At 33.7% G+C, this 26748-nt stretch overlaps 1 protein-coding gene across 9 annotated transcripts in view; it reads left to right on the forward strand.

The window, feature by feature from the left end:
* STXBP5L (syntaxin binding protein 5L) overlaps positions 1-26748 on the forward strand; it is a 377555-nt gene that overhangs the window by 180229 nt on the left and 170578 nt on the right. For all 9 annotated transcript variants that reach the window (XM_045502185.1, XM_045502187.1, XM_045502190.1 and 6 more), the window contains exons 10-11: positions 14490-14568; positions 21764-21918. In XM_045502185.1, the coding sequence (XP_045358141.1) occupies positions 14490-14568; positions 21764-21918 (234 nt within the window). The remainder of the gene's footprint in view (positions 1-14489; positions 14569-21763; positions 21919-26748) is intronic.

Genomic DNA, 26748 nt, shown 5'->3' on the forward strand with positions numbered 1-26748 from the left:
TCTTGACTGTCAACTTCTATATGAGTTCTTTTTGGCTGGATTAGATATTTAATACTTTCATATGTTTCACCATATCCATATTTATAAGTTAGGGTTGTTTTCTGTACAGTTGACCCTAGAACAGTATGGGAGATGAGGCACGGATCCTCATGCAGTTGAAAATCTACGTATATATAACTTTTGACTCCTCCAAAACTTGTCTAATAACAGCATACTGTTGACTAGAAGCCTTACTGATAAACACAGTCAATTAATACATATTTTGTATGTTATATGTATCATATACTGTATTCTTACAATAAGGTAAGCTGGAGAAAAGGAAGGAAATGTTATTAAAATCATAGAAAGAAAAGATATATTTACAGTACTATATTTATTTTTAAAAATCTATTCCTTTGAATCACTAGGTTTTTTTTTTAAAGCTTATATATTTATTTATTTTGAGAAAGAGAGGGTGGGGGAGGGAGGGGCAGAGAAAGAAAGGAGAAAGAGAATCCTAAGCAAACTCTGTGCTGTCAGCACATAGCCTGACTCGGGTCTCAATCCCACGAATCATGAGATCATGACCTTACCTGAGATCAAGAGTTGGATGCTTAATGGACTGAGCCACCTAGGCAGCCCTGAATTAGTTTTATGTTTTTTGGGCAAATACCTAATAGTGCAATTGCTGGATTGAACGGTAGTTCTATTTTTAACTTTTTGAGGAACCTTCATATTGTTTTCCAGAGTGGCTTGTACACCTGAAACTAATATTATGCTGTATATTCACTAACTGGAATTTGAATAAAAACTTTTTTTTTTTTTTTTTTAATTTTTTTTTTTTTTCAACGTTTATTTATTTTTGGGACAGAGAGAGACAGAGCATGAATGGGGGAGGGGCAGAGAGAGAGGGAGACACAGAATCGGAAACAGGCTCCAGGCTCCAAGCCATCAGCCCAGAGCCTGACGCGGGGCTCAAACTCACGGACCGCGAGATCGTGACCTGGCTGAAGTCGGACCCTTAACCGACTGCGCCACCCAGGCGCCCCAAATAAAAACTTTTAAAAAATCTTTACATGAGTAGACCCACACAGTTCGAACCCATGCTGTTCAAGAGTCAACTATAATTCTGTTTTCCTGTTGAAAGGGCTAAAATTCTGTTCACAGGTTGTTGAAAACATCAGCACCTGTCTCATAACATATAAATTAAGTTAAATACCATTGCCTCACCATAGTTAAGCAGACATCAGTGATTTTTACAATAAAGGCATTCATTGTCATATTTATCTATATTCTTCAGGTTCATTTTGTTACATTTCATCTCACCTGTTTTTATTTTAGAAAATAAAAATTTTTCTAAGTAGTACTTTAGCTGTATTCTATAAGTTTTGATATTAATTTTATTAAAAATTTTTAATTTTCATTAATATTCAGTTTGAGGTATTTTCTAATTTCCATTATAATTTCTTTGATGTCTGAGTTAGACATTTGTTTTATAATTTCTAAAAATGTGTTTTGTTATAGATTTGGAAACTAACTGTAGTCTGAGAATGTGGCGTGATACTAGTTCTACAAAATTTACTGTGATTTGCTTTATAATTAGACATAAACAAATAATTACTACAAAGTTCCAAGTACGCTTGAAAAGAATACATTTCCAATACAAAGGTCAAACTTGAAATTGTGTTTTCTTTGTATTTTAAATCTTTGCTAAGTTTTTATTGTTTGATTTTCCAATTTTGAGAGAGGTAAGTTAAAATTCTATTATTATAGATTTTTCCCTGTAATTCTGTTCATTTCTGCTTTATATACTGTAAAAATCAAGTAGGTCGAGGTGATTGATAATATTAATCAGATCCTCTGATTTTAGTGATACTTGACTAGTGTTATCAATTTCTGAGAGAATGGTATTAAAATTTCCTATGGATTATGGAATGACCATTTTTTACTTTAGTTCTGTCGTTTTTTGTTTCATGTATTTTTGAGGCTTAATTGTTAGGCATCCATTATGTCTCCTATAGAGGGCATATAGTTGGGTCTTTTTTATTTTTAATGTTTATTTATTTTTGAGAGAGAGCATATGAGCAGGGGAGGGGCAGAGAGACCGGTGGGCAGAGGATCTGAAGCAGGCTCTGTGCTGACAGCAGTCACAAACCATGAGATCATGACCTGATCCAAAGTTGGACGCTTAACCAGTTGAGCCACCGAGGTGCCCCAGTTGGGTCTTTTTTATTTCGTCTCTATCATTTAGTCGAAGTATTTTGTCCATTAATATTAAATGTAATTACTGATGGAATTGGATTTGGGCACACCAAGTTATTTGTTTTCTGTTGGTCCGATCTTTTTTTTTGTTTCTTTCATCGTTCTTCTTTTTTTTTTTTTTTTTTGTCTTCTGGATCATGCGAAAGTTTTTATTAAAATTTCCTTCTAATTTACGTGTAGGCATTTTATCTTAAGACATTTTTTTTGATCAGTTACTCTAGGGATTACAGTATACTTCTTTAACTTTTCACAGTCTATTAGAGTTAACATTGTAGCACTTTATGAAAAAATGTAGAAGCTTCATAATCATATATATTTATTTACATTTATACTATTATAATAGTTATATATGTTCTAAATACACTGTTGTAATTTTTGCTTTAAGTAGTCTTAAGTATTTTTTTAATTAGAAGGAAAATATTCTGTATTTTATTTATAATTTTCTTAATATAATTTTGTATTTATGAAGTGTTATAATTTCATTTGTTCTTGAAGATACAGCAACATCATTTGGCATTTCACTTACCTTCCTTTATCTAAAAGTTCTTCTCTTTTTTTCTTTTATTCTTGAAGCACATTTATGATGCATTTAAATTTCTGGGTTGACAGTTTGTATATGTGTGTGTGTTGTTTTTAAGGTGCTGAATGAATGCTTTAAAAATGTTCCATTATTTTCTGGTTTACAGTGTTTCTGAATGAGAAATGTGTGGTGTTTTTGACATTTGGTTCCCTTGTATATAATCTGTTGTTTTCCCTTGGATAATTTCAAAATTTTTATAACTTTTATTTTCAATAATTTGACTATGATATGCCTAGAGTTTTCTTCTTCAAATTCATTCTGTTTAAGAGTTACAGAGCTTCTTACATTTAGAAATTTATATCTCTCACAAAATTGGGGAAATTTTCAGGCTTTTATTTTTTCAAATGTGTTTTTCTGCTCCAACCTCTCTCTACATCTCTTTCTGGAACACTAGTTATCTGTCTGGTAGAATTTTTGGTATTGTCCCACATGTTTCTGAGCCTCCATTTTTTTGTTAATCATTTTTTCTCTGAATTTCAAATTGGATAATTCCCATTGGTCTTTTTCCTCTGTAATCTTCATTCAGCTATTAAGTCCCTTAAGTTATTTTTATTTTAGATATTTTTCCACTTGCTACCTTTTTATATTTTGTATTTTTCTGCTGAGATTTCCTCTGTTTAGTCATTATGAGCATTTCCCTTCCCTTCCTTTCCCTTCCCTTTCCTTTAAACATTGAGTCTAGTTATAATTGTTGTTTTAAATCTTTGTCTGATGAAACCAAAATATGCTTCCCCTTGAAGATGGCCTTTGTTCATAAGAATGACTCAAATTTTTCTGCTTCTTCATATATCTAATAATTTGGACTGTATAATGCATATTATGGATATCATGTTGAATATAGTATAGAATATAATTTTGTTACCCCCCTTTTCTTTAGCTATTGTAGTTCCTAAACTGGGAAACCATATATAGATTTATTATATTTCTACAAATCAATATTTTCTATACTACAAAAGTAGGCTTTGAAACTCATATTGGACAGTAGTAGGAAAAGAGGGAAGGTGGCCACAGCCAACAAGGTTAATTTAGTACCTATTTTACTTGAGGTTAGCACTGTGGTGACATTGTCCTTGTTGTAGCTGGTTTTCACTAGTACTACAGATATTATTTTTCTTTCACAGTAAATTTTAATGATTTCACATATGTATTATTCAATCACAATGCCCTCAGCTAAACATACACACACACACACACACACACACACACACACGTACACAATCTACATATATGATCTTAAATCCCATCTAATCCTTAATAGTGACATTGTTGCTCAGAAACAGGATAGAGATGTCAACAATTATCACCATTATTTAACATTTTCCTCAAAACAATATGTAATGTAATTAGACTTGAAAAAGAATTATGATATTTAAGAGGTTAGAGGTTTTGGGGCACCTGGGCAGCTCAGTCGATTAAACGTCCAACTTCAGCTCAGGTCATGATCTCATAGTTTGAGTTTGAGCCCCGCTTCCGGCTCTGTGCTGACACCTCAGAGCCTGGAGCCTACTTCAGAGTCTGTGTTTCCCTCTCTCTTTCTGCCATTCTGCTTTTGCTCTCAGTCTCTCTCTCAAAAATAAATAAATATTTTTTTAAAGTTTTGAGGGTTCAAAATTACAATTACTTTTTGATAATGTAATTGCACAGCTAAAAATAAAAACTAATTAGGAATACTATTAAGTATAACATGAGAATTCTGTATACAAAACAAAATAAAGTGGATGATTACAACCATGAAAAAAATAGCATCCATAAGAATCCCTGAAGTAAATGTAAAATAACAGTGAGATATTATTTCTACTAAAGGACATAAGGAGGACTTTAATAAATGAAAAACATACCCTATGTATGCATGGGTAGAGTTAATATTATAAAATGTTAGCTCCCCACATATTAATTCAAAATTCAATTTGTTCCCAAGAAAAATAACAGTTTTTAAAAATCAGATGTACATATGTACAGCAAAAATAAACATGAAAATAGGAAAATTATTTGAACAAAAAGAAATGGTCTATTATAGATGGTTTGGAAGATTAGATGCCCTGAACAATTCTTGCTGAAATAAATAAATTCTTACTGAAATGAAAGAAATTTATTTAAGTGTGTGTGTATATGCATGTGTGAGTGTGTGTGTGTGTGTGTGTGTGTACTGTGTTTTAAATGTCATTGAGCTAGCAACCATAAAAACAAGGTAGATTTAAAGATCCCCAAAACTTTGTTAAACTAGAAATCCTGAGATATAAGTGATGAAAATAGTTTGTTCTGAAGTTTAATGCTGTACTTCAAAGAACTTAAGCTTCTATTTTTAAAAAATACAAATTTGTTGAGATGTAATTCACAATTCACTAAAGTGTACAATTCAGTGGTTTTTCATTTATTCAGAGTTATGCAACCATCAACACAATCTAATTTTAGAACATTTTTGTCATCCCCAAAAGAAATCCTATACTCATTAACAGTCATCACTAGTCCTCCATCATTAGGCAACTGCTGGTGTTCCTCTGTCTCTGTAGACTTGACTACATTTCATTTCATGCAAATGAACTCCGATTAAATGTAGTCTTTCATGACTGGTTTCTTTCACTTAGCATAATTTTTTCAAGGTTCATCCATGTCATAGGAAATTTAAGTATTTTATTTCTGTTCATTGGTGAATAATATTCCATTGTATGGATATACCATTTTTTTATCTATTCATCACATGATGGGCATTTGGGTTGTTTTCATATTTTGACTATCTGAATAATTCTGTGAATGTTTACGTACAACTTTTATATGGACACATATTTTCATTTCTCTTTGGAATATACCTAAGAATCGAATTACTGGATCAAATGACAACTCCTATTTAACATTTTAAGGAACCGCCAAACTGTATTCCGGAGTCCTCAGACTTTTACATACTTACCAATAATGTATTAGGTTTCCAACTTTTCCACATCTTTATCAACATTTGTTAATATCTATCTTTATTACAGCCATCTTGGTAGGTATGCAATAATATCTCATTGTGGTTTTAAATGATATTTCCCTAATGAATAAAGATATTGAATATCTGTTCATGTGCTTATTGTCATTTTTAATATTTCTTGGTGACACACTGATTCAGTTCCTTTGCCCACTTACAAATTGGGTGTCTTTTTTCATTATTATTATGGAGGTGTAATAGTTCATTATATAGTAGACCATATATACATACACCAAATCTTCTTTATCCATTCATCTATGGATAGACACTTCCATTTTTGGCTACGGTAAATACTGCAATAAACATAGAGGTGCATATATCTTTTCAAATTAGTGTTTTGTTTTGTTGGGCTAAAAACCCAGTAGTGGAAGTACTGGATCATATGGTATTTCTCTTTTTAATTTTTTGAGGAATCTCCATGCTGTTTTCCATGGTGACAGCACCAATTTACATTCCCACCAACAGTGCAGTAGGGTCCGTTTTCCTCCACATCCTTGCCAACACTTGTTATTTCTAGTCTTTTTGATTCTAGCTGTTCTCACAGGTGTAAGGTGACCTCTCATTGTGGTTTTGATTTGCATTTTCCTGATGATTAGTGATGTTGAGCATCTTTTCATATGTCTGTTGGCCATCTGTATGTCATCTTTGGAAAAAGGTCTGTTCAAGTCCTCTGCATATTTTTTAATCAGATTGGTTTTATTTTATTTATTTATTTTTTTGGTGTTGAGTTGTATAATTTCTTCATATATTTTGGACATTAACCTTTATCAGATACATCATTTTAAAATATTTTTCTCCCATTAAGTAAGTTGCCTTTTCATTTTGTTAATGACTTCCTTCACTGTGCAAAAGCTTTTTATTTTGGTGTGGTCCCAATAATTAATTTTTGCTTTTGTTTCTCTTACCTGAGGAGATGTACCTAGAAGAATATTGGTAAGGCCAATGTCAAAGAGATTACTGCCTGTCTTTTCTTGTGGGAGTTTTATGGTTTTAGGTCTTTCATTTAGGACTTTAATCCATCTGCAGTTTATTTTTGTATATGGTATAAGAAAGTAGCACGTTTTATTCTTTTGCATGTAGCTGTTCAGTTTTCCTAACACTATTTTTTGAAGAGAATTGTCATTTTCCCATTGGATATTTTTGCCTCCTTTGTCATAGATTGACCGTATAAACATGATTTGTTTCTGGGCATTCTATTCTGTTCCTTGGATTATGTGTGTTGTTTTATTTTTTTGTTGTTGGGTTTTTTGGTGTGTGTTTGTGTGTGTGTGTGTGTTTTGTGAGTACCATACTGTTTTGATTATTACAGCTTTGTAGTAAATCTTGAAATCTGGAATTGTGATACCTCTAGCTTTGTTCTTCTTTCTCAAGATTGCTTTGGCTATTTGGGGTCTTCTGTGATTCCATACAAATTTTAGGATTATTTGTTCTAGTTTTGTGAAAAATGCTATTGGCATTTTGATAGGGATTGCATTGAATTTGTTGATTGCTTTGGGTAGTATGGATATTTTAATGATATTCTTTCAATACATGAGCATGGGCTATTTTTCCATTTGTGTCATCTTTCATTTCTTTTATCACTGTTTTATAGTTTTCAGAGTATAAGTCTTTCACCTCCTTGGTTATGTTTATCCCTAGACATTTCATACTTTCCAGTCCAATTGTAAGTGGGATTGTTTTTTTTTTTTAATTTTCCTTTCTGTTACTTCATTATTAGTATATACAAATGCAACAGATATTTGTATATTAATTTTGTATCCCACAACATTACTGAATTAATTTAAGCTAACAGTTTTCTTCTTCTTGTTTGACTGCTGAAGCTAAGACTCCCAGTACTATGTTAAAAAGTGGCGAGATTGGACATCCTTGTCCTGATCTGAGAGGAAAAGCTCTGTTTTACACCATTGAGCATGATGTTACCTGTGGGTTTTGTTATATATCACTTTTATAATGTTGAGGTATGTTCCCGCTAAACTCATTTTGTTAAGAGTTTTCATCATGAATGGATGTTGACTTTTATCAAATACTTTTTGTACATATATTGATATGATCTTATCACTTTTATCCTTCATTTTGTTAATGTGATGTATCACATTGAATGTTTTGCATATATTAAGCCATCCTTGCATTCTTCTTGGAATAAATTTTACTTGATGATGGTGAATGATCCTTTTAATGTGTTGCTAATGCAGTTTGTTAATATTTTGTTAAGAAGTTTTGTATCTTGGGGCACGTGGGTGGCTCAATCACTTGAGCGTCTGACTTTGGTTCAGGTCACCATCTCACAGTTCGTGAGTTTGAGCCCCGCATTGGGCTCTGTGCTGACAGCTCAGAGCCTGGAGCCTGCTTTGGATTCTGTGTCTCCCTCTCTCTCTGCCCCTCCCCTGTTCATGCTCTGTCTCTCTCTCTCTCTCTCTCTCAAAACTAAATAAACATTAAAAAATTAAAAAAAAGAAGTTTTGTATTTGTGTTCATCAAGGTTCTTGCCCTATAGTTTTCTTTTTCACAGTGTCTTTGGTTTTGTTTTCAGGATATTGCTGACCTCATAGAGTGTATTTAGAAGCTTTCCCTTTTCTTCTATCTTTTGGAATAGTTTGAGAAGAATAGATATTAACTCTTCTTCAAATGTTTGGTAGAATTCACCTGTGAATCAATCTGGATGTGGACTTTTGTTTGTTGGAAGTTTTTTGATTATCTGTTGAATTTCATTACTACTAATTGGTCTGTTTAGATTTTTTAGATTTTATATTTCTTCCTGATTCATTTCTATAAGTTTCTATGTTTCTAGGAAGTTATTCATTTCTTCCAGGTTGTCCACTTTGTTGACATATAATTTGTGTAGTAGTTTCTTATAATCCTTTGTATTTTTCTTCAATGTCAGCTGTTACTTCTCCTCCTTCATTTCTGATTTTGTTTATTTGGGTCCACTCTCTTTTTTGTTTGTTTTTGATGAGTCTGGCTAAAGTTTATCAATTTTGTTTACCTTTTTAAATAAGCAACTCTTGGTTTCATTGATTTTTCTATTGATTTTTTAGTCTTTATTTAATTTATTTCTGATGTTATCTTTCCTTCTACTCACTTTGGGCTTTGTTTTTATTTTCTAGTTCTTCTAGGTGTATGGTTAGATTATTTATTTGAGATTTTTCTTGTTGCTTGAGGTAGGCCTACAGTGCTCTAAATTTTCCACTTAGAGCTGCTTTTACTCCATCAAAGATGTGGACCACTATGTTTTTATTTTTATTTCTCTCCATGTATTTTTAAAATTCCTATTTGATGTCTTCATTGACCCACTGGTTCTTAGTAGCATGTTGGTTAGCCTCCATCTGTTTGTGTTTTTTCCACATTTTTTCTTGTGCTAATTTTGTAGTTTCATCCTGTTGTGGTCAGAAAAGATGTTGGATATGATTTTAAATTTATTGAGACTTGTCTTATGGCCTGACATGTGATCTGTCCTGGAGATGTTTCTTGTACACTTGAACAGAATGTATATTCTGTTGTTTTTAGATGGGATGTTCTATATATTTCTGTTAAGTTATTCAAAGACTCCATTTCCTTATTGATTTTCTGCCTGATCTATCCATTTATGTAAGTCGTGTGTTATAGACCTTTACTATTATTGTATTACTGCCAATTTCTCCCTTTATGTCTGTTAATATTTGCCTTATTTATTTGAGTGCTCCAGTGTCGGCTACATAGATATTTATAACTGCTATATCCTCTTGTTGGATTAACCCCTTTATCATTGTGTCTTCTTGTCTCTTATTACAATTTTTGCTTTAAAGTCTATTTTGTTTGATATAAATATTGTGCCCCATTTTTTTTTTGCTTTTATTTGCATGGAATATCTTTTTCCATCCTTTCACTTTTAGTCTGTATGTGTCTTTAGGTCTGAAGTGAGTCTTTCATAGGCAGCATTTAGATGGGTTGATTTTGTATTTTTATTTATTCCACCACCCTATGTCTTTTGATGGGGGCATTAGAGCATTTCTATTTAAAGTAATTGCTAATAGGTATGTACTCTTACCATTTTGTTCATTGTTTTCTGGCTGTTTTTGTAGTTCTCTGTTCCTTTTTTCTTCTCTTGCTCTCTTTCTTTGTGATTGACATCTTTCTTTAGTGTAATTACTGGTTTTCTTTCTCTTTATTTTTTGTGTATGTATTATAGGTGTTTGGTTTCTTGTTACCATGAGTTTCATATATAATATTCTAAGTATATAGCAGTCTATATTAATTTGATAGTCACTTAAGTGTGAATACATTCTAAAAGAATTTCATTTTATCTTTTGCTGCTTTTAAAATTCCCTTCATTTTTAATCTTTGACATTTTAATTTTTATGTGTCATGATGTGGACCTCTTAGACTAATCTTGTTTGGAACTCTGTTTTCTGAACTTGGATGTCTTTTTCCTTCCCCAGGTTATTAAAATTTTCAGCTATCATTTTTTTTTCAAGTAAGTTTTGTGCCCCTTTCTCTCTTCTCCTTCTGGGATGCCTATAATGAGAATGTTTGTTTGATGTTGTCCCAGGTATCCTTTAACCTATCCTCATTTTTTACAATTCTTTTTTTCTTTTTGCTGTTCAGGTTGGGTGCTTTCCATTGCCCTTTATTTCAGATTGCTTCTGCACCTTCTAATCTACTGTTACTTCCCTCTAGTGGATTTTTTCATTTCAGTTATGGTATTCTTCAACTCTGATGATGCTTTTTTTATATATTTAAACTTGTGTTAACATTCTCACTGAGTTCATCTACTCTTCTCTCCTATTCATTGAGCATCTTTATGACCATTACTTTAAACTCTTTGTTAGGTAGGTTGTTTATCTTTGTTTCATTTAGTTCTTTTTCTGAGTTTTGTTTTCCTCTTTTGTTTGAAACATATTCTTTTGTCTCCTCATTTTGCTTAATTTTGTATCTGTGAGTTAGGTGAAACAGCTACTTCTTCTAAACTTGAAGGAATGATCTTGTGTATTACCATCCCCTGTGTAGACTAAGTGCCTGATGACTTTGGTTAGCTGGCCGGAGCTATGGCTATTGTGTACCCTGGGTCCCGGGGCACTCTGTGCTGGGATCTCTCTGGTGGATAGCTGAAGCTGAAATGGGTGGGGGCTAGGGTGATCCTAGGGCTCTCCACATAGAGTGCTGTGTCAGAACAGCTGAAGCTAAAGTGGGTATAAGTTGTGTTGGGGGAGGGGGTATCCTGGGACCCTACACATTATGTACTCTGGCAGGAAGACTGAAGCTGAAGTGGGTACAAGCTGGGATGTCCTGGGGCTCTCCACACAGAGAGAATCCAGGCAGGATAGTTAAAACTGAAGCGGGTGCAAGATGGAGGGGAGGGGGCTCCTGGGGCATTCTGTGCTGAGGGTGCCCTGGCAGGATGGCTAAAGCTGAAGTTGGTGCAAGTTGGGGTATCCCAGAATGATCCATGCAGGGGGAGCCCTGGTGGAGAGGCTGGAACTGAGGAAGAGTGTGAGCTATGCAGAGGGAGGGATGGTGGTCCTAGGGTGCTCCATGCAGGAGGTGCCTGGTGAATTGTCTGGAGTCAACATTGCCTGGCCCTGGAGTGTTCTCGAGTGCTTTGCCCATGTATCACTCTGGCAAAAGGGCTGTAACTGTAGTGAACACTGATAAGGGGTATTCCAGTGTGCACCACAGTGGTGCTGTCTTGGTGGAACAGCTAGAGCTAGTGTGGGCTAGGGGCCCAGAGTCATTGAGGTAGTAGGCTAGCTAGGGTGCCTGGATTCTGCTCTTGTGCAAGCTTTCAAGATGGAGAGGGGAATGTAAACCATGGTGCTTGTCTGCCTGGAGAGTTTCAATAGCTTCCATGACATTTGGTGGAGTCTTTTATATGCTAGTTGCTTTTTAAAAAAAAAAATTAATGTTTATTTTTGAGGGGGGGGGGAGAGAGAGAGAGAGAGAGAATGGGGGAAGGGCAGAGAGAGAGGAAGACACAGAATCCGAAGCAAGCTCCAGGCTCCAAGCTGTCAGCACAGAGCCGGATGCAGGGCTCCAACCCATGAATCATGAGATCATGACCTGAGCTGGAGTCAGACGCTTAACCAACTGAGCCACCCAGGTACCCTATATGCTAGTTGCTTTTTTAAATTGTGGCTTTTTTCTTTGTCCCAGGTCATCAAGGGCTGGCATGTGCTAGGGGCCCAGGTTTTGCTGAGGCGGCAGACCAGCTATGGCACCTGGACCCTGCCCCCATCTTTACTATCAAGGTGGAGGGCTATCATAGACAGTGGAGCTTGCCAGTCCCTCTAGCCCTAAGACAGTTTCAGTCCCCCTCCCATTTGGCAGTGCTCTAGGGCTGGTTCCATTATATTCTAGTTGCCCTTTTAAACCATAACTTTTTTTCTATGCCCCAGGACAGATGAGTCTGCTTCCTGTCCCTTAGTCCTACCCCTCCCCACTGTAGTTCACAGCATTGGGGGTGAAGGTTCCCTTTGTTTGTGTTTCCCTCTATTGTGCTGTTCTCTTTGTGGTCTATTTTTTGTTGTACATAAGCTGTTCAATTGGCCCTCAGTTCTTCAGGAAGAATTGCTCTATAAGTAGGTGTAGATTTGGTATGTCTGTGGAGGGGTGTGTTCAGGGTCTTCCTATGTCACCATCTTGGACTGGGACTCCCAAGTCCTATTTATAATACTTAATCTAGCTTCTAGAAAGTCATCTGGAAATTCTCTGTCATAAAGTGAAGCCATAATATTCTTAACTACTGCTTCATGTACTCCTACTATTCTCAACACTTCATGTGTATTACTCATTTATTTATGGTACCTCATATTGTCAGTTTTATATTTGTTTTGCTTAAGCTAGTAAATTTTAAGCATCTTGATGGTTATTCCTTTTTATCCTGCTATTTAGTATAGTACTTTGAACATAAAGAGTAGCAATAAATGTAATTTTTATGACAATTTTTTACATGACATATAAGCATATTTCAATTACTGACAGGCAATGAATATAATCAAAGTTGAAAACCTTCAGCCAAAAATTAATTATTGAAGTTGGAAATTGAAGTAAATAATTAATTAAGATACTGTTCTTTTTACTGAAATCTGTGCATGATACTGATGTATATTGATTGAGGAACAGTAATTGTTTCCATTATGTATATGTGTGTATACATACACACACACATATACACACACATACCTATATTTGTGTATATATAAACAACTGCAAATATACGGTTTTGATTTAATTAATGGATTGGCAATTATTAGACAAACAATGGAGGAAAAAGATATCAACTGAGGAGAATGGGTCTCTTTCCTTATAGTGTTATTTCTTTCAGTTTTCTCTATTCCCACGTTACCCAAACCAGTAATCACCAACCAGCTGTTCCTCCCCGCTAAGACTACTGTTCAGAGTGAGTCCCTGAGCCAAAGTTCTCTCTTTTTAAGGCATCATGACCTACATATCATGTCAGCAATTCTTTTTTATATATAATACAGATACTTTAAAATCTTTTTTTATAATGTGAATGATTATGACCAATATTTAAAAAAAAATAATGTTTGTTTATTTTGGGGGAGAGAGAGAGAGAGAGAGAGACAGAGCACAACAGGGGAGGGGCAGAGAGAGAGGGAGATGCAGAATTTGAAGCAGGTCCAGGCTCTGAACCATCAGCACAGAGCCTGATGTGGGGCTCAAACTCATGAGCTGTGAGATCATGCCCTGAGCTGAAGTTGATGCTTAACCAACTGAGCCACCCAAATGCCCCATGACCAATATTTTATTATTGGTTGCTTCTTTAGTTGACGTAGGGTAAAAGAAAGAGAAGGCAAATTTAGAAAGCATGCCATGGAGCAGATAAGGTATGTTGTATGCTGATACCCTGCCCTTTAAACAAATTAAATAAAACTATGTTGACATCCTATTTAGATTATGACTGTGTCATTCTGAAGCTATCCTGAAAATTTAAACTTAAATGCACATAAACATCTCTCTACATAATAGGTATCTGTGTCTATAAACAGTTGTAGCAATACAAGAATAAATAAGAGTACTTATTAAAATAAAAAAGAAACATACTTCAAAATAATCAATTTTATCAAAATGAGACATAGAATTATAAGCAAAAGCATAACTAGAAAGATGCTATATGTAGAAGTAGCTTTACATCCATTTCCTACTCTTTTTGATCATTTTGCAAAATCCATGGAGTCTAAACAACATAAACCTTTCCCTACAAGACACTATTTTTATGCAAATATAGTATATCATTGAAATGTGCCACCTGTGTTCTTTGTGTATTGGACTTTCCTTTACATGAATTTTGACAAAAATACAATTATTTTGACAGTCTATCATAAGTTTTAAATGGCAAATCTTTCTGCATGTGAAAGTATGGATTTTCATAATAATACATTTCATTATGCAGAAGAGTATGTATGTGTATATGTCTTCAATTTTAAAGTTGTTTATTTTAAAAGTTAATTAAAATAACTATACGAGACTAGATTTATACATGGAGAATACAAAACAATACAGATACAAATATACAAATAACTTTATTAGGATTCAACAAATTGTTTACAAATTCAACACATATGTTTGGATGCATAGAACTGTGTTTATCCTACTATGCAAAACACAAAATTATCCTTTTTCTTTATATTCTTTTAGTCAAACTTTTGAAATTATCATGGATGAGTAGAATTTAAATATGATTTAACAAAATCCTTTTTCTTTCTTTAGGAAAAAGTCAAAGAGAAGGAAGAAAATCTGAGTCTTGTAAGCCAATTCTTAAAGTAGAATACAAGACCTGTAGAAACAGGTATGCATTTTTTACTTTGGGGAATATAGGAGATTATATAAAAACAGAGACAGGAAAGACAAATAACATTTAATGTTTATGTATTATTTAAAGTTTTACATAATTATGTAAGTATATTAATGGGCTATATCCTCTTCATTGATGATAATGATTCTTATTGTTTAATAGGAATATCTATGATGTTATGAATATTACAAATATTCAATTATTTTAACTTTCTATGAAAGTTAAATTTAACTGCCAATTATTTTAACTTTCTATGAATATTACAAATATTCAATTATTTTAAATTTCTATGAAAGTTAATTTTAACTGCCAATTATTTTAACTTTCTATGAATATTCAGATGAATATTATGCAAATTAATTTTAACAAAGTAGGACCTTTGGGCCATACACATTACAAGTAGCAACCATTCAATTTTATTCAGCAGAAACATACCTATTAGCATTTTACTTGATAGAATTAAATACATAACCAAGTCTCTGTACTTTAGGATTTTACATGCTGAAATTAGAAAGATTATAGTTAGATGGAAAGATAATCACTGATGTATATTAGATATTAACATATTAAAATAGTACTAAATTTTAAGACAAAAAATTGAATAATAGTATATAATAAAGTTTTATCATGTGTACATAGCAGTCTTATCCTATAAATCAACAGTGTTCTTTTTACTTCCAGTAATTATTAGTGGTAATATTCTCATTCAGAATTATTATAATTACAACTTTTGCCTAAACCTTAATTTTATTTTAACTCTGAGTTGGACAATACTACTTTATATTACTTATATGCTCACACTGGAATGTATTTTCAGTATTATAGATACATTTATTTTTTTATTTTTATTATTTATTTTTTAATGTTTATATTTATTTATTTATTTATTTATTTATTTATTTGTTTGTTTGTTTTTAAAGTTTATTTATTTTTGGGACAGAGAGAGACAGAGCATGAACGGGGGAGGGGCAGAGAGAGAGGGAGACACAGAATCGGAAACAGGCTCCAGGCTCTGAGCCATCAACCCAGAGCCTGACGCGGGGCTCGAACTCACGGACGGCGAGATCGTGACCTGGCTGAAGTCGGACGCTTAACCGACTGCGCCACCCAGGCGCCCCTATTTTTATTTATTTTTAATTAAAAAATTTTTTTAATGTTTTTATTTACTTTTGAGACAGAGAGAGAGCATTAGCAGGGGAGGGGCAGAAAGAGAGGGAGACACAGAATCTGAAGCAGGCTCCAGGCTCTGAGCTGTCAGCACAGAACCCAACGCGGAGCTCGAACTCACAGACCCGGAGATCATGACCTGAGCTGAAGTCAGACAACCAACTGACTGAGCCATCCAGGCACCCCTTAAATTTTTTTTAAATGTTTATTTATTTTTGAGAGACAGAGAGAGACGGAGTGTAAGCGGGGCAGGGGCAGAGAGAGAGAGAGAGAGAGAGAGAGAGAGAGAGAGAGACAGAATCTGAAGAGGCTCCAGGCTCTGAGTTCTCAGCACAGAGCTGGACGCAGGGCTCGAACTCACAAGCCATGAGATCATGACCTGAGCAGAAGTCGGATGCTTAATGGATTGAGCCACCCAGGCGCCCCTTCTTTTTTTTTTTTTTTAATATGAAATTTATTGTCAAATTGGTTTCCATACAACACCCAGTGCTCATCCCAACAGGTACCCTCCTCAATTTTCATCACATTTAATGTTTGATTATACCTGCTCTTTGAAAGAATTAATAGTATAAAATTATGGCCATTTTTAATTAGTGAGTTTATATATATAAACATATATGGCGTATATGTTTATATAGATAGATATGTTTTTAATGAGTATATTTTTATGACAGTTTATGTACCTCCCCACACATAAGATAGATTAATACTTCTTTAGTCCAGCCAAATGTTACTATGCTTAAGTAGTAAAAATGACTACAGTTTTGTACTCTTATAATTAAAGTCTTAAAACATTTTAAATTTAATTATTAGGGATGGAAACATTTTACATAGGTATTATGTGTATGGAAACATATGTACATATTATATATGGAAACATGTATATACTATATATTGATATATATTGCATATATATGCATATATTATTAAATATATATATTAGTTATTAGTTATTACTACATACTACACACTGTGCAACTTGTTTAGTGTACTAAAATGAAAGAGAATACTGCCTGATTTTGAATCTATTATGGTCTAGTAGAGGAAGTAAGGCCATAAACTAGTGGTTTACATGTAACATGTGAGGTACATTTATGACAGCACAACAAAAGGATATCTAACCCAGCCTAGAGAGGGGAAGAGCACAGTGGCACAGTGAAGAGATATCAGTAAAATTCTTCTTGGGAAAAGAAATACGTGAGATGGGGCTTAAGTGATGATAGGATGGTGGCACACAAAGAGAGGAAAGGGTGAGCATGAAGAGAAGATACTTTAGGAATGAGGATTTCAAGACAAGTGTAAGATACTTATTAAGATCCTTGCCATACACTCTCTCTCTCTCTCAAAAAAAGAAAGAAATAAAGAAAGAAAAGAAAACCTAAAAACTAAAAAAAGAAGGTGGGGGGGCACCTGGGTGGCTTAGTCAGTTAAACATCTGACTCTTGATCTCATGGTTTGTGAGTTTGAGCCCTGCATCGAGCTCTGTGCTGACAGGGCAAAGCCTGCTTGGGATTCTGTTTCTCCCTCTCTTCCTCTTCTCCACTTGCACTCTGTCTCTCAAAAAAGAAAAAAAAAAACCCAAAAAGCAAAAAAGAAGTAAAAAAAAAAAAAAAAGATCCTTGCCAAATGGAGTAAGACAGCTATGTGGCCTTGAAATTTAACTCTTTTAAACTTTAATTGCCTCATCAATTATACCTATCTCATTGTGATGTTTGTGAGGAATAAATGAAATTATGCATAAAGTTTGTACTTTCATAAGTTTGATGACTGGCACATAATGGATTTCCTGATAGAAAGAAGTTATCATGATTCTCATCATCAAAGCCATGATATTTCACATTGTTAAAATTATTCCACTGATCCTAATGATATATTCTAGTAATTGGTAACCCAACTTTGTGTATAAATAATTAAGATTCTAATGTGAAATAATTCTATATTGTAGATAATAATTACTGCCATCCCACTTACTGTGTACTTTACTTAGTACATTGTGTGTTTGTTGTGATTATTACAATATTAAAAAAAGTCACCTCTAAAGGCAGTGGTTCCACCGTTCACAACACAAGAAGACTAAAAAGCAGAGGAGCACTGAAGTTAAGAATGCTTAAAGGTATTATGGCAAAATGGGCCACAGTCTGGAAATGAAAATACATAGCTATATTTCTGCTCCACCCAGTATGCAGTAAAAACTTTGTGAAGTCAAAAATTGGGATGGTTGTGGCAGGAGCAGGAACGTTAAGAAGACTCTATCAAATATGTTGCAGCAATAGGGCCTCTTAAAGGATTGCATAGGTAGCAGATGCAAGGGGTTTGTTTTCTGCTTAATTTATCTTAAATTTTTTTTTTCAACGTTTATTTATTTTTGGGACAGAGAGAGACAGAGCATGAACGGGGGAGGGGCAGAGAGAGAGGGAGACACAGAATCGGAAACAGGCTCCAGGCTCTGAGCCATCAGCCCAGAGCCCGACGCGGGGCTCAAACTCCCGGACCGCGAGATCGTGACCTGGCTGAAGTCGGACGCCTAACCGACTGCGCCACCCAGGCGCCCCGTGCTTAATTTATCTTAGATCAGCCATTCACAAACTGGCTTTATTTACATTTCTAGGATGAACAACCATTATGCTTAGGAATCACTGCTCCCAGTCAATAATTTGCTTACTGGTACCCCAACCCTGATGGTCTCTAGGCTTACTAAATGGATCCTCTTCTAAAAAAGGAATAATGATCTTTCTACCTGCTACCACTAGCATTATCAAATTCTCTGCAGTTAATAAAAATTACTTTCTGCTAGTCTTTTGATCCCTTTTTATCATGGCCACCTACTGATGGACTTCATGTGTAAAGTTTTCTAAGCCTCAGTATATCCATCTGTTAAATGAGAATAATAGTTTTTTCATTGGGGTATCATAAAGATTTAATACAATACAGCAAGTAAAGTTCTTCATACAACACCTGGAACATTATACATATTCAACAAATGTTATTTTAATATGTGTTATGTTGCACAAGTTATTGTTTATCTTCATTGAGACAAAATTTTAATGCTTTTTTATATTATATTTATTTTACAAATTGTGCAGTAAAATAGACTTTTTTCTTTTGGAATCAGTACTATGGATTTTAACACATGTATAGATGCCTGAAAATCACCATCATGATAAGAATACAGAACATTTCCATACCCCTAAAATTCTCTCATGCTATTCCTAATAGCCACACTTTTCTTTCCTCCTAACCCATAACAACCAGTAATCTGTTCTCCATGACTATAGTTTTGCCTTTTTGAGATGTCATATAAATGCATTTATGTATTACATAACCTTTTAATCCTATTTCTTTCACTCAACATAATGCCTTTGGAATTTATCCAAGTTGTCAAAAATTTTAATTTGTATTAATGTTGTCTTTATGTATAAAGACACTGTTAATTATATAGCTGTTTATTTTGTAATAATCCATCTGGTCAGTATACCAAGAAACACTTGTATTAAGTAATAAAGGAGGAAGTTTACTGTGATATAGCATTTACCAAATTGTGTCCCTTTGATCACTAACTATATTCATGAAAAAATAGGAATCTGTAATCAAATTCATTTGAGAGATCTGAGAAATGCTGCATTATATAGAAGTAAATTGAATTCTTTACTACACAGTTTCTTAGAATCTTTACTATATGGCCTGAATTATAAAATTTCAAAAGGGAGATGTGGTTTGCAAGTGTTTGTCAAATTATTAAATTAAAAACTTTTTCCAGAACATTTATGAAGTTATGTCCACAGTTTTAGAACCATTAGAAGTGAAAAACATGGACTTTGGAGTCTGAATTTAAATCCTTATCCTGCCTCTTCATAGCTGCTTGACTCTGAACAAGTTCACCTGCATTAATCCCAGACTCCTTATCAGCTATAGACAGTATAGATCATTGTTTAGGAGAATAGGTTTTGAAATCTTACAGATCTCCATTTTCTTTTGGGTTTTTTCTTGCTTAGTTGCTTAGTATTAACCTCATTAATGAAATGAGGATTCTACTTATGAGAATTTAATGTGATAATAAAGTATCTAGTGCAATTATTTATGAGTGGTTTCCTGAGCATTGTCCTGAGGAAATAACTTTTTATAGAGAAGTGCATATATATCAGCAATTAACTTTAGACCCAATGTTTTCTGATGCAGAGTCATAATAAGAGCAGAAAAGGTTTTGCTTTCTTCCAATATTAGAAAGGACATATTTTCCAATGTGCTTACCAAAAAAGGGAGAGTAAATTGCTTCTTAACCTTTATTTGGATTAGTACTAGGAGATGAGAGTTTATACTTTTATATGGAAAAAATCAATGTTTATGGCGTTATTAATATTTGGAGCAGTTAAGCTCGATACATATCAAAAGATAATATGTTCTCCAAGTCATGATATTTGTTATACAACAAAGCAACACAAAAAGGTGCAAAAACACATACTCATTTCATTAGAAGTGATTTTTTAAATCTGGAGAGAAATCTTAATAATTAAGCATTTATTTTATAGGAAAAAACTTGCTGCTTAATACTGCCATTGCTAGGTTGGTAATTTAATATGCCAGATTACTGAGGTAAAACTAACTCACATCAACTGATATAAGACTCAAGAAGAATAAATTAGAGGGGTGCCTGGATGGCTCAGTCATTTAAGTGTCCGACTATGGCTCAGGTCATGATCTCGCTGTTCCGGAGTTCAAGTTCCGCATAGGGCTCTGTGCTAACAGCTTGGAGCCTGGAGTATGTTTCAGATTCTGTGTTTTCCTTTCTCTTTCTGTCCCTCCTTCACTCGTATTCTGTTTCTCTCTCTCAAAAATAAGTAAACATTGAAAAAATTGAAATAAAAAATAAGTTAGAGCACTGTTTATTGTTTAGCTTACAACTTAAATATTTATGTTAAAACATCAAGACAGAATTATAAATAAAAATTAGTATAAACAGTTTATATGTAAGTATTAAAGGAAACCTTTTTAAAAGCTCTTTTTGTTGTTGTTATAGAGCCAGCATAAGATTAGCAAATGTTCCATTGGTAATGTTTGATACTATGTATACAGTACAAAATGAAAGGGAAAGGGAAATTTATGGAGTGATTTCTAGAAACTAGTTGATACTTTGGTGAATAAATGGAAGTGAATTATTTAGAGAAGCATATGTTCTGAAAGAATTTGGTAAAATTAGTGTCTAGTTCTTTTTAAAAATTGTTTTGGAGAAGAATATTTTCTATTAGTATTTACTTATTGAAAATACTTCATTAACATATTTTATTTTTATATATAAACTAGAAATATAGATATTACTTTGAGAAAAGTGAAAAATTATGACACTATTTCATAACTTTCTGAAACCTGTAATATTTTATAGTCATCTCAGCCATGCCCTAAAATTTTGATGTTAGTTTCACTAGCTAAATAGAACTGGGTGACCCAAGGTAAAATTGAGAAGATCACATTTTTTTGTTTTGTTTTTTCCATCTTTCTATCATAACTCTTTTCCCACAGAGAATCCATTACACATAATTTTTGTACCTTCTACCACTGTGGGATTGCTACTTTTGCATTTCATTTTATATTGAAACTTGCCTCTCTTGTCCCTTAGGAATTTTGGACCCCACATGCCAACTGTTTAATATGATAAACTAACATACATTAATATTCTAATGGTAGTGATACAGAATTTTGGGAATCAACTAATACATGTGAAGATGTCCTTGTCAGTCAATGAGCACTTCTACCTCCCTTCAACCATCCTGTCTTTTCCCCAACCCACCTCACCACCTTTAGACTGATTCATTAGTAATTTTAATGGTAAGAATTCACCTCCAGAAAAAGAGATATGGTAGAATAGTAAGTCATTTAGTTGAGGTATTTTGGGCCAGGAAAGGTGTTTTCTCCCTGTCAAATTACATCATGTATAATCCCCACCAAACTTGTTCATTAGCTCAGCCTGTGATGATCGTATCATTTTAAAGGACTTCTCAATCTCATTAACTTTTTTTTTTCTATGTAGTGAACCATTCATAATATTTTCTGGTGGATTGTCCTATGACAAAGCTTGCAGAAGACCAAGTTTAACCATCATGCATGGAAAAGCAATTACAGTGCTTGAAATGGATCATCCTATTGTTGAATTCCTTACTTTATGTGAAACGCCCTATCCAAATGGTAAGTAACAAAAATGAAACTATTAATGTTGAAAATCATTTTTGAAATAAGGTCCTAATAAAATTAAGCTTAAATATTTTTAGTTTCGGCAGCTGACATCTACTGTGGTACAACACTGAGCTACAGGTGCTGGAGCAGGTTCTGCAACTGTACCTACTTGACAAATTGGAAGTAAGACAGATGTAGTACAGCAGTGCTGGAGTTTCAGGTTCTTATATCAGGTAAGTGCTTTAAACTTTGATAAGGATGGTGGAAGCTGAGCTGGGAGGGTCCGATAGGGGTCCAGGGTGAAATCACTTGGGGAAACTGAGGTCTCCTAATAGCCTCTCCTAGACCAGCTCCACCCATCCATTCCAGTGCTAATCAAAGTTAAAGCACTTACCTGATATCAGTGATCTGTAACTCTGGTGGTACTGCATCTGTTTCACATCTGGCTTTGCTTCAGATGCAACTGCAGCACCTCTGATTACTCTAGGATTGCTGATGTGTGGTTAGTGATTTATTTCAATTTTGAGAACAATTAGAAGGGCCTTTGGGAGAAGAGATGCATCCTGAATATAAAGACTTTTTTTAGACATAAAAACGACTTATGTGCAAACTGTATAATTAAATCTAATAATGAAATATTTTAATAATAAAATCTAAAAATTGAGGATGAAACATAAAAAGTAAAATATGAATTTATGATTAAAACAACACAGTACATATGCATATGCATATATAAAACTACAATTTTTTAAGAGGGAACATACAAAAGAAGGAACTGTAGACTTGGAGACACAGTATTTGTCTTTATGATTTAGCCCTGTCAGTCACTAGCTAGGTGAATTTGGGTAAGTCATTTTAATTTTATGAGTTAGGCTTATCATTTTTAGAAAGAGAATAATAATATTGACTCCACATGATTATTGGAAGGCCAAAATGAGCATACTTTGTAACTATGAATATCTATAAATTGTTTTATTATAACTCTGTTAATTTGCTTAAAATTTTTAGTTTCATATTTAAAGATGGGATAGATTGATATGAGATATCAGTGTGGCATTTTATTTCCAGGGTTTCTGGGACAAACAAGTTACTTGTGTTAATTAATCAACAAATATTTATTGGATGCTTCTGTGGCCTCAGTACTGTCAGGACTTATTGAGAATATAGATGAAGTATGAAACTGATCTCTGATGTCAAATCACATAAAATCTGGTTGGATGAGGGAGATAATTGTGACTTAAGTAAAAATGTAACACTTAAGTGCTGAATTATATGGGTTTTAGTAATGTACTAATTTATAGGCTAGTCAGAATCGATGACAAATTTTCATGCAAAGCTGCATGGAAAAAGGATTTAGATAGGCTTTGAAGAAGGACCTGGCACTTGAAGAGGATATTGAGTAAAGGTTTTAGAACTTGTAAGGTTTGCGAGGGTGACATCAACTTAAGAGAAAAAATTGAAAGCCTTTTAGAGGTATTTGGAGATAGAGAGCAACAGAGGAATTTTGAGAAAATATTAACATGAAAGAAAGCAATATTTTTAGTAAAATTTGCCAGAAAAGAGTGTGTGGGTCTGAAGAAAAACTGAAATCTTAAATTCCAGATTACAGCTGGGTGGCATTTGTCCAAATGTTCATTAAAATGATCAAGATCTAATACACTGCTACCTATAAGAATGGAAACAGGACACTCACTGAATTTGGGCACCAATTAGTTAGAGAATGACATGATAGAGGAGTCAAAGATAACATATTTTAAGAATAATGGTTTCATATGCAATAACTGTTTTTGGAAAGAGAAATTGCTTAGAGAGCAGAAAAAGAGAGGCAAAAGGTCTTTAATATTTATTTATGAATTATCAGAATATAGATGTTATTTGGAGTTCTGAGAATGAAAGATAAAGGAACAAAGGAACAAAGGGAGAAAGAACAAACAGAAGACCAAAAGCTGAATTTAGGAAAATGCATCCTGTTAAAGAGCTTAGAGAAAAATGTATGCCAGTAATAGAGACTGATAGTGTTTGATCTATGCAAACCACACATTTTACGTGTGTGTTTGTACAAATTTATGCACATTAGTAGAGATGTTAGGATAATCTATCATGATGTTAAGTAAGTTATAAATATATTGTAACTATGTCTTATCACTTCCAAGCCACATATATGTGTTTGTTTTTCAGAGTAGTGATAATGAGGATGGAATTTTTGTCAGGGGCTAAGAGAATAACTATTTCTGGTTAAAACAATAGTACATGAAAATGACAGAAAAGACCCTACAGTACACATTAGTATATAATAAAAATTTTACTCATTGCCCTTCAAGAGGCGACTATTTCCATATTTCTTATGTATTCTCCCAACAAGTTTATGCATATGCGTATGTATACTTATCTATGTCTACATTATCTCTTTTTTGTACAAATGACAACATACTCTATGTACTATTCTGTATCATACTTTTTTTTCACTTAACAGTGTATTTTGATTATAACTCCATATGAGCAAATATGGAACTTCAGTCATCTTTACAGCCATAATGATAAATCTTATGCATTTGTTAAAATAAATTAACAGTTTTTAATGTTGATAAATCATTTTGACATTTGTCAATTCAACTTATTTTTCAAAGAACACAAATGCCTCTTATCTCAGGGGGTATTGCCCAGAGTAACTAACCAACTACACTTGGAATTCGTCAGTTTCACATTTACATTTAACTGTATCTGGTCCTCTATAAGTGTCATAAATAATGCATTTCTCTTCAGAGAAGTAGTAATTATGATAGAGCCTTTCACCTTGTTGGGGACTAGGGTTAAAAGACTGCTCAAAAATAAACCAATCTAATGGAGAAAATGATATGATCGTTATCTATTGAGCACATACTATGTGCCAGGCTTTGCATCTTCATATACACCTAATCTCCGTAACAGTCTAAGGAAGTTATTATTATTTTGCCATATCAATGGGTAAAGAAATTGAATTAATTTAATTGAGCTAATAAGTTAATGAATTTGCCTAAGATCAAACTGTTAAAAAATAATAGACACATAATTGAACCTAAACTGACTCCTAAGGAAATCTTTTTATTCAGCGGTTACCACAGTTCACCAAGTACTTCTACAAAGGTGAAACTTTTGCTACCAGTTTTTATTATTTTAAAAGAAACAATAATAATCTGAAACATACCTATCTCAAATGATAAAGCAGATATAACCACTGAAAAAAATTTATGAATTTTGCTCATTCATGCCAGTGTCTCAGCTATTTTATTTTTGTAGCAATTGCTTCCCAACCAATGGTTGTCCTAAAGAGAAGACAAAGAAGAAAGTAGTAGTATAGAACTCCAGTGTTCCTTCAACCGAAAAACAAAAACAAACAAAAAACCATAAAAACCCTAGGTTCAGAAGAATTAAAATAATGTTGAAAATTTAAAACAGCTCTGAGAGATAAGGGAGAAGCAGAGGAAGCCTCAGTTTGAGAACAATTTGAATAGCAAACAGTATGAAGACTGCATCCACCCAAACTCCTCGGTTTTGGGGGTTTTGTTTCTAGTTTTTCTCTCATAGCGTGTGACTTATAAATATAAATAGATTCTATAGCTTCTCAAGACTGTGAAGGCCATCTCTTCTGATTTTCCAACTAAGACTTGAATTCTCTGAATAAAATTCTTGCCAAGTGATTGTTGAGTTTAGGATTAAATACCTGTTAAAGTAGCTAGTAGAAACTGCTGGTATAATGAAAACTTAGAATCAGAATTTAGAATTAGAATTTAGAATCAGAAGGCCTGGGTTAAAGTTTCAGCTTTTTCAATTAACTAGCTTTGTAAATTTGCGCCAATCTCATAACCTCTTTAGACTTTAATTTTGTTGATGAAATGAAAAATAGTAATATAACACCTGTTCTAGCTACTGAGAATCAAATATATATGGAAGATGTTTTTGTAAATATTTACTTCTTAAATTGAGAACACTTTAATTGTACCTTTCCTTTATTAGTCTGTATTATAAATGGAAAACAATGCCTTTCCTTACCACAGTGACTAAATTAGTGCTCTCCCACCAACCATAAATCATTTCTTTTTTTGTGTTTTTCAAATTTTTACTTAAATTCCTGTTAGTCAACATATAGTGTAATATTGGTTTCAGGTGTAGAATTTAGTGATTCATCACTTATATATAATACTCAGGGGTCATCATAACAAGTGCCCTTCTTAATACCCATCACTCAGTTAGCCCATCCCCCACTCACCTTCCTCAATCAACCCTCAGTTTGTTCTCTGTCATAATGAGTCTCTTGTGGTTTGTTTCTTTCTCTCCCTCATTTTGTTTTTTTTTCCCCCTTCCCATATGTTCATCTGTTTTTTTTCTTAATTCCACATATAAGTGAAATCATATGGTATTTGTGTTTCTCTGCCTGACCTAAAAGTCATTTCTTATGCCATAAGCCTTGATTTTTTCTAATGGCTCACATTACTTTCTGAATCTATTCATTTACTTCTTCATTGTTTGTATACATCCCTAGAATGTAAACTCCATGAGAATAAGGACCTTGTCAATTTTATTCTCCAGATATCCTTTGTTCTGAGAATAGTTGCTGGAACCTATTGAAAGGAGGGAGGGGTTAAAGTTTAGGAACTTAAAATCACAGATTATCCTCAGACTCTCTGCCTTTTTGAGGTATATACTCTTAGGCACATAGCAGGCAATCTTTAAGTGCCTGTTAAAGCATATTGAATAGAAATTAAATTTTTTAGTATAAGGAGTGCTGCTTTCACAGGGAGGTGAAATGTGTCATAGCCCAGGAGGGCAGAACTATTTTCTTACAACATCTCCTTGTATGCATGA

Source organism: Leopardus geoffroyi, chromosome C2 (genome assembly GCF_018350155.1).
Source record: "Leopardus geoffroyi isolate Oge1 chromosome C2, O.geoffroyi_Oge1_pat1.0, whole genome shotgun sequence".
Taxonomy (NCBI): Eukaryota; Metazoa; Chordata; class Mammalia; order Carnivora; family Felidae; genus Leopardus; species Leopardus geoffroyi.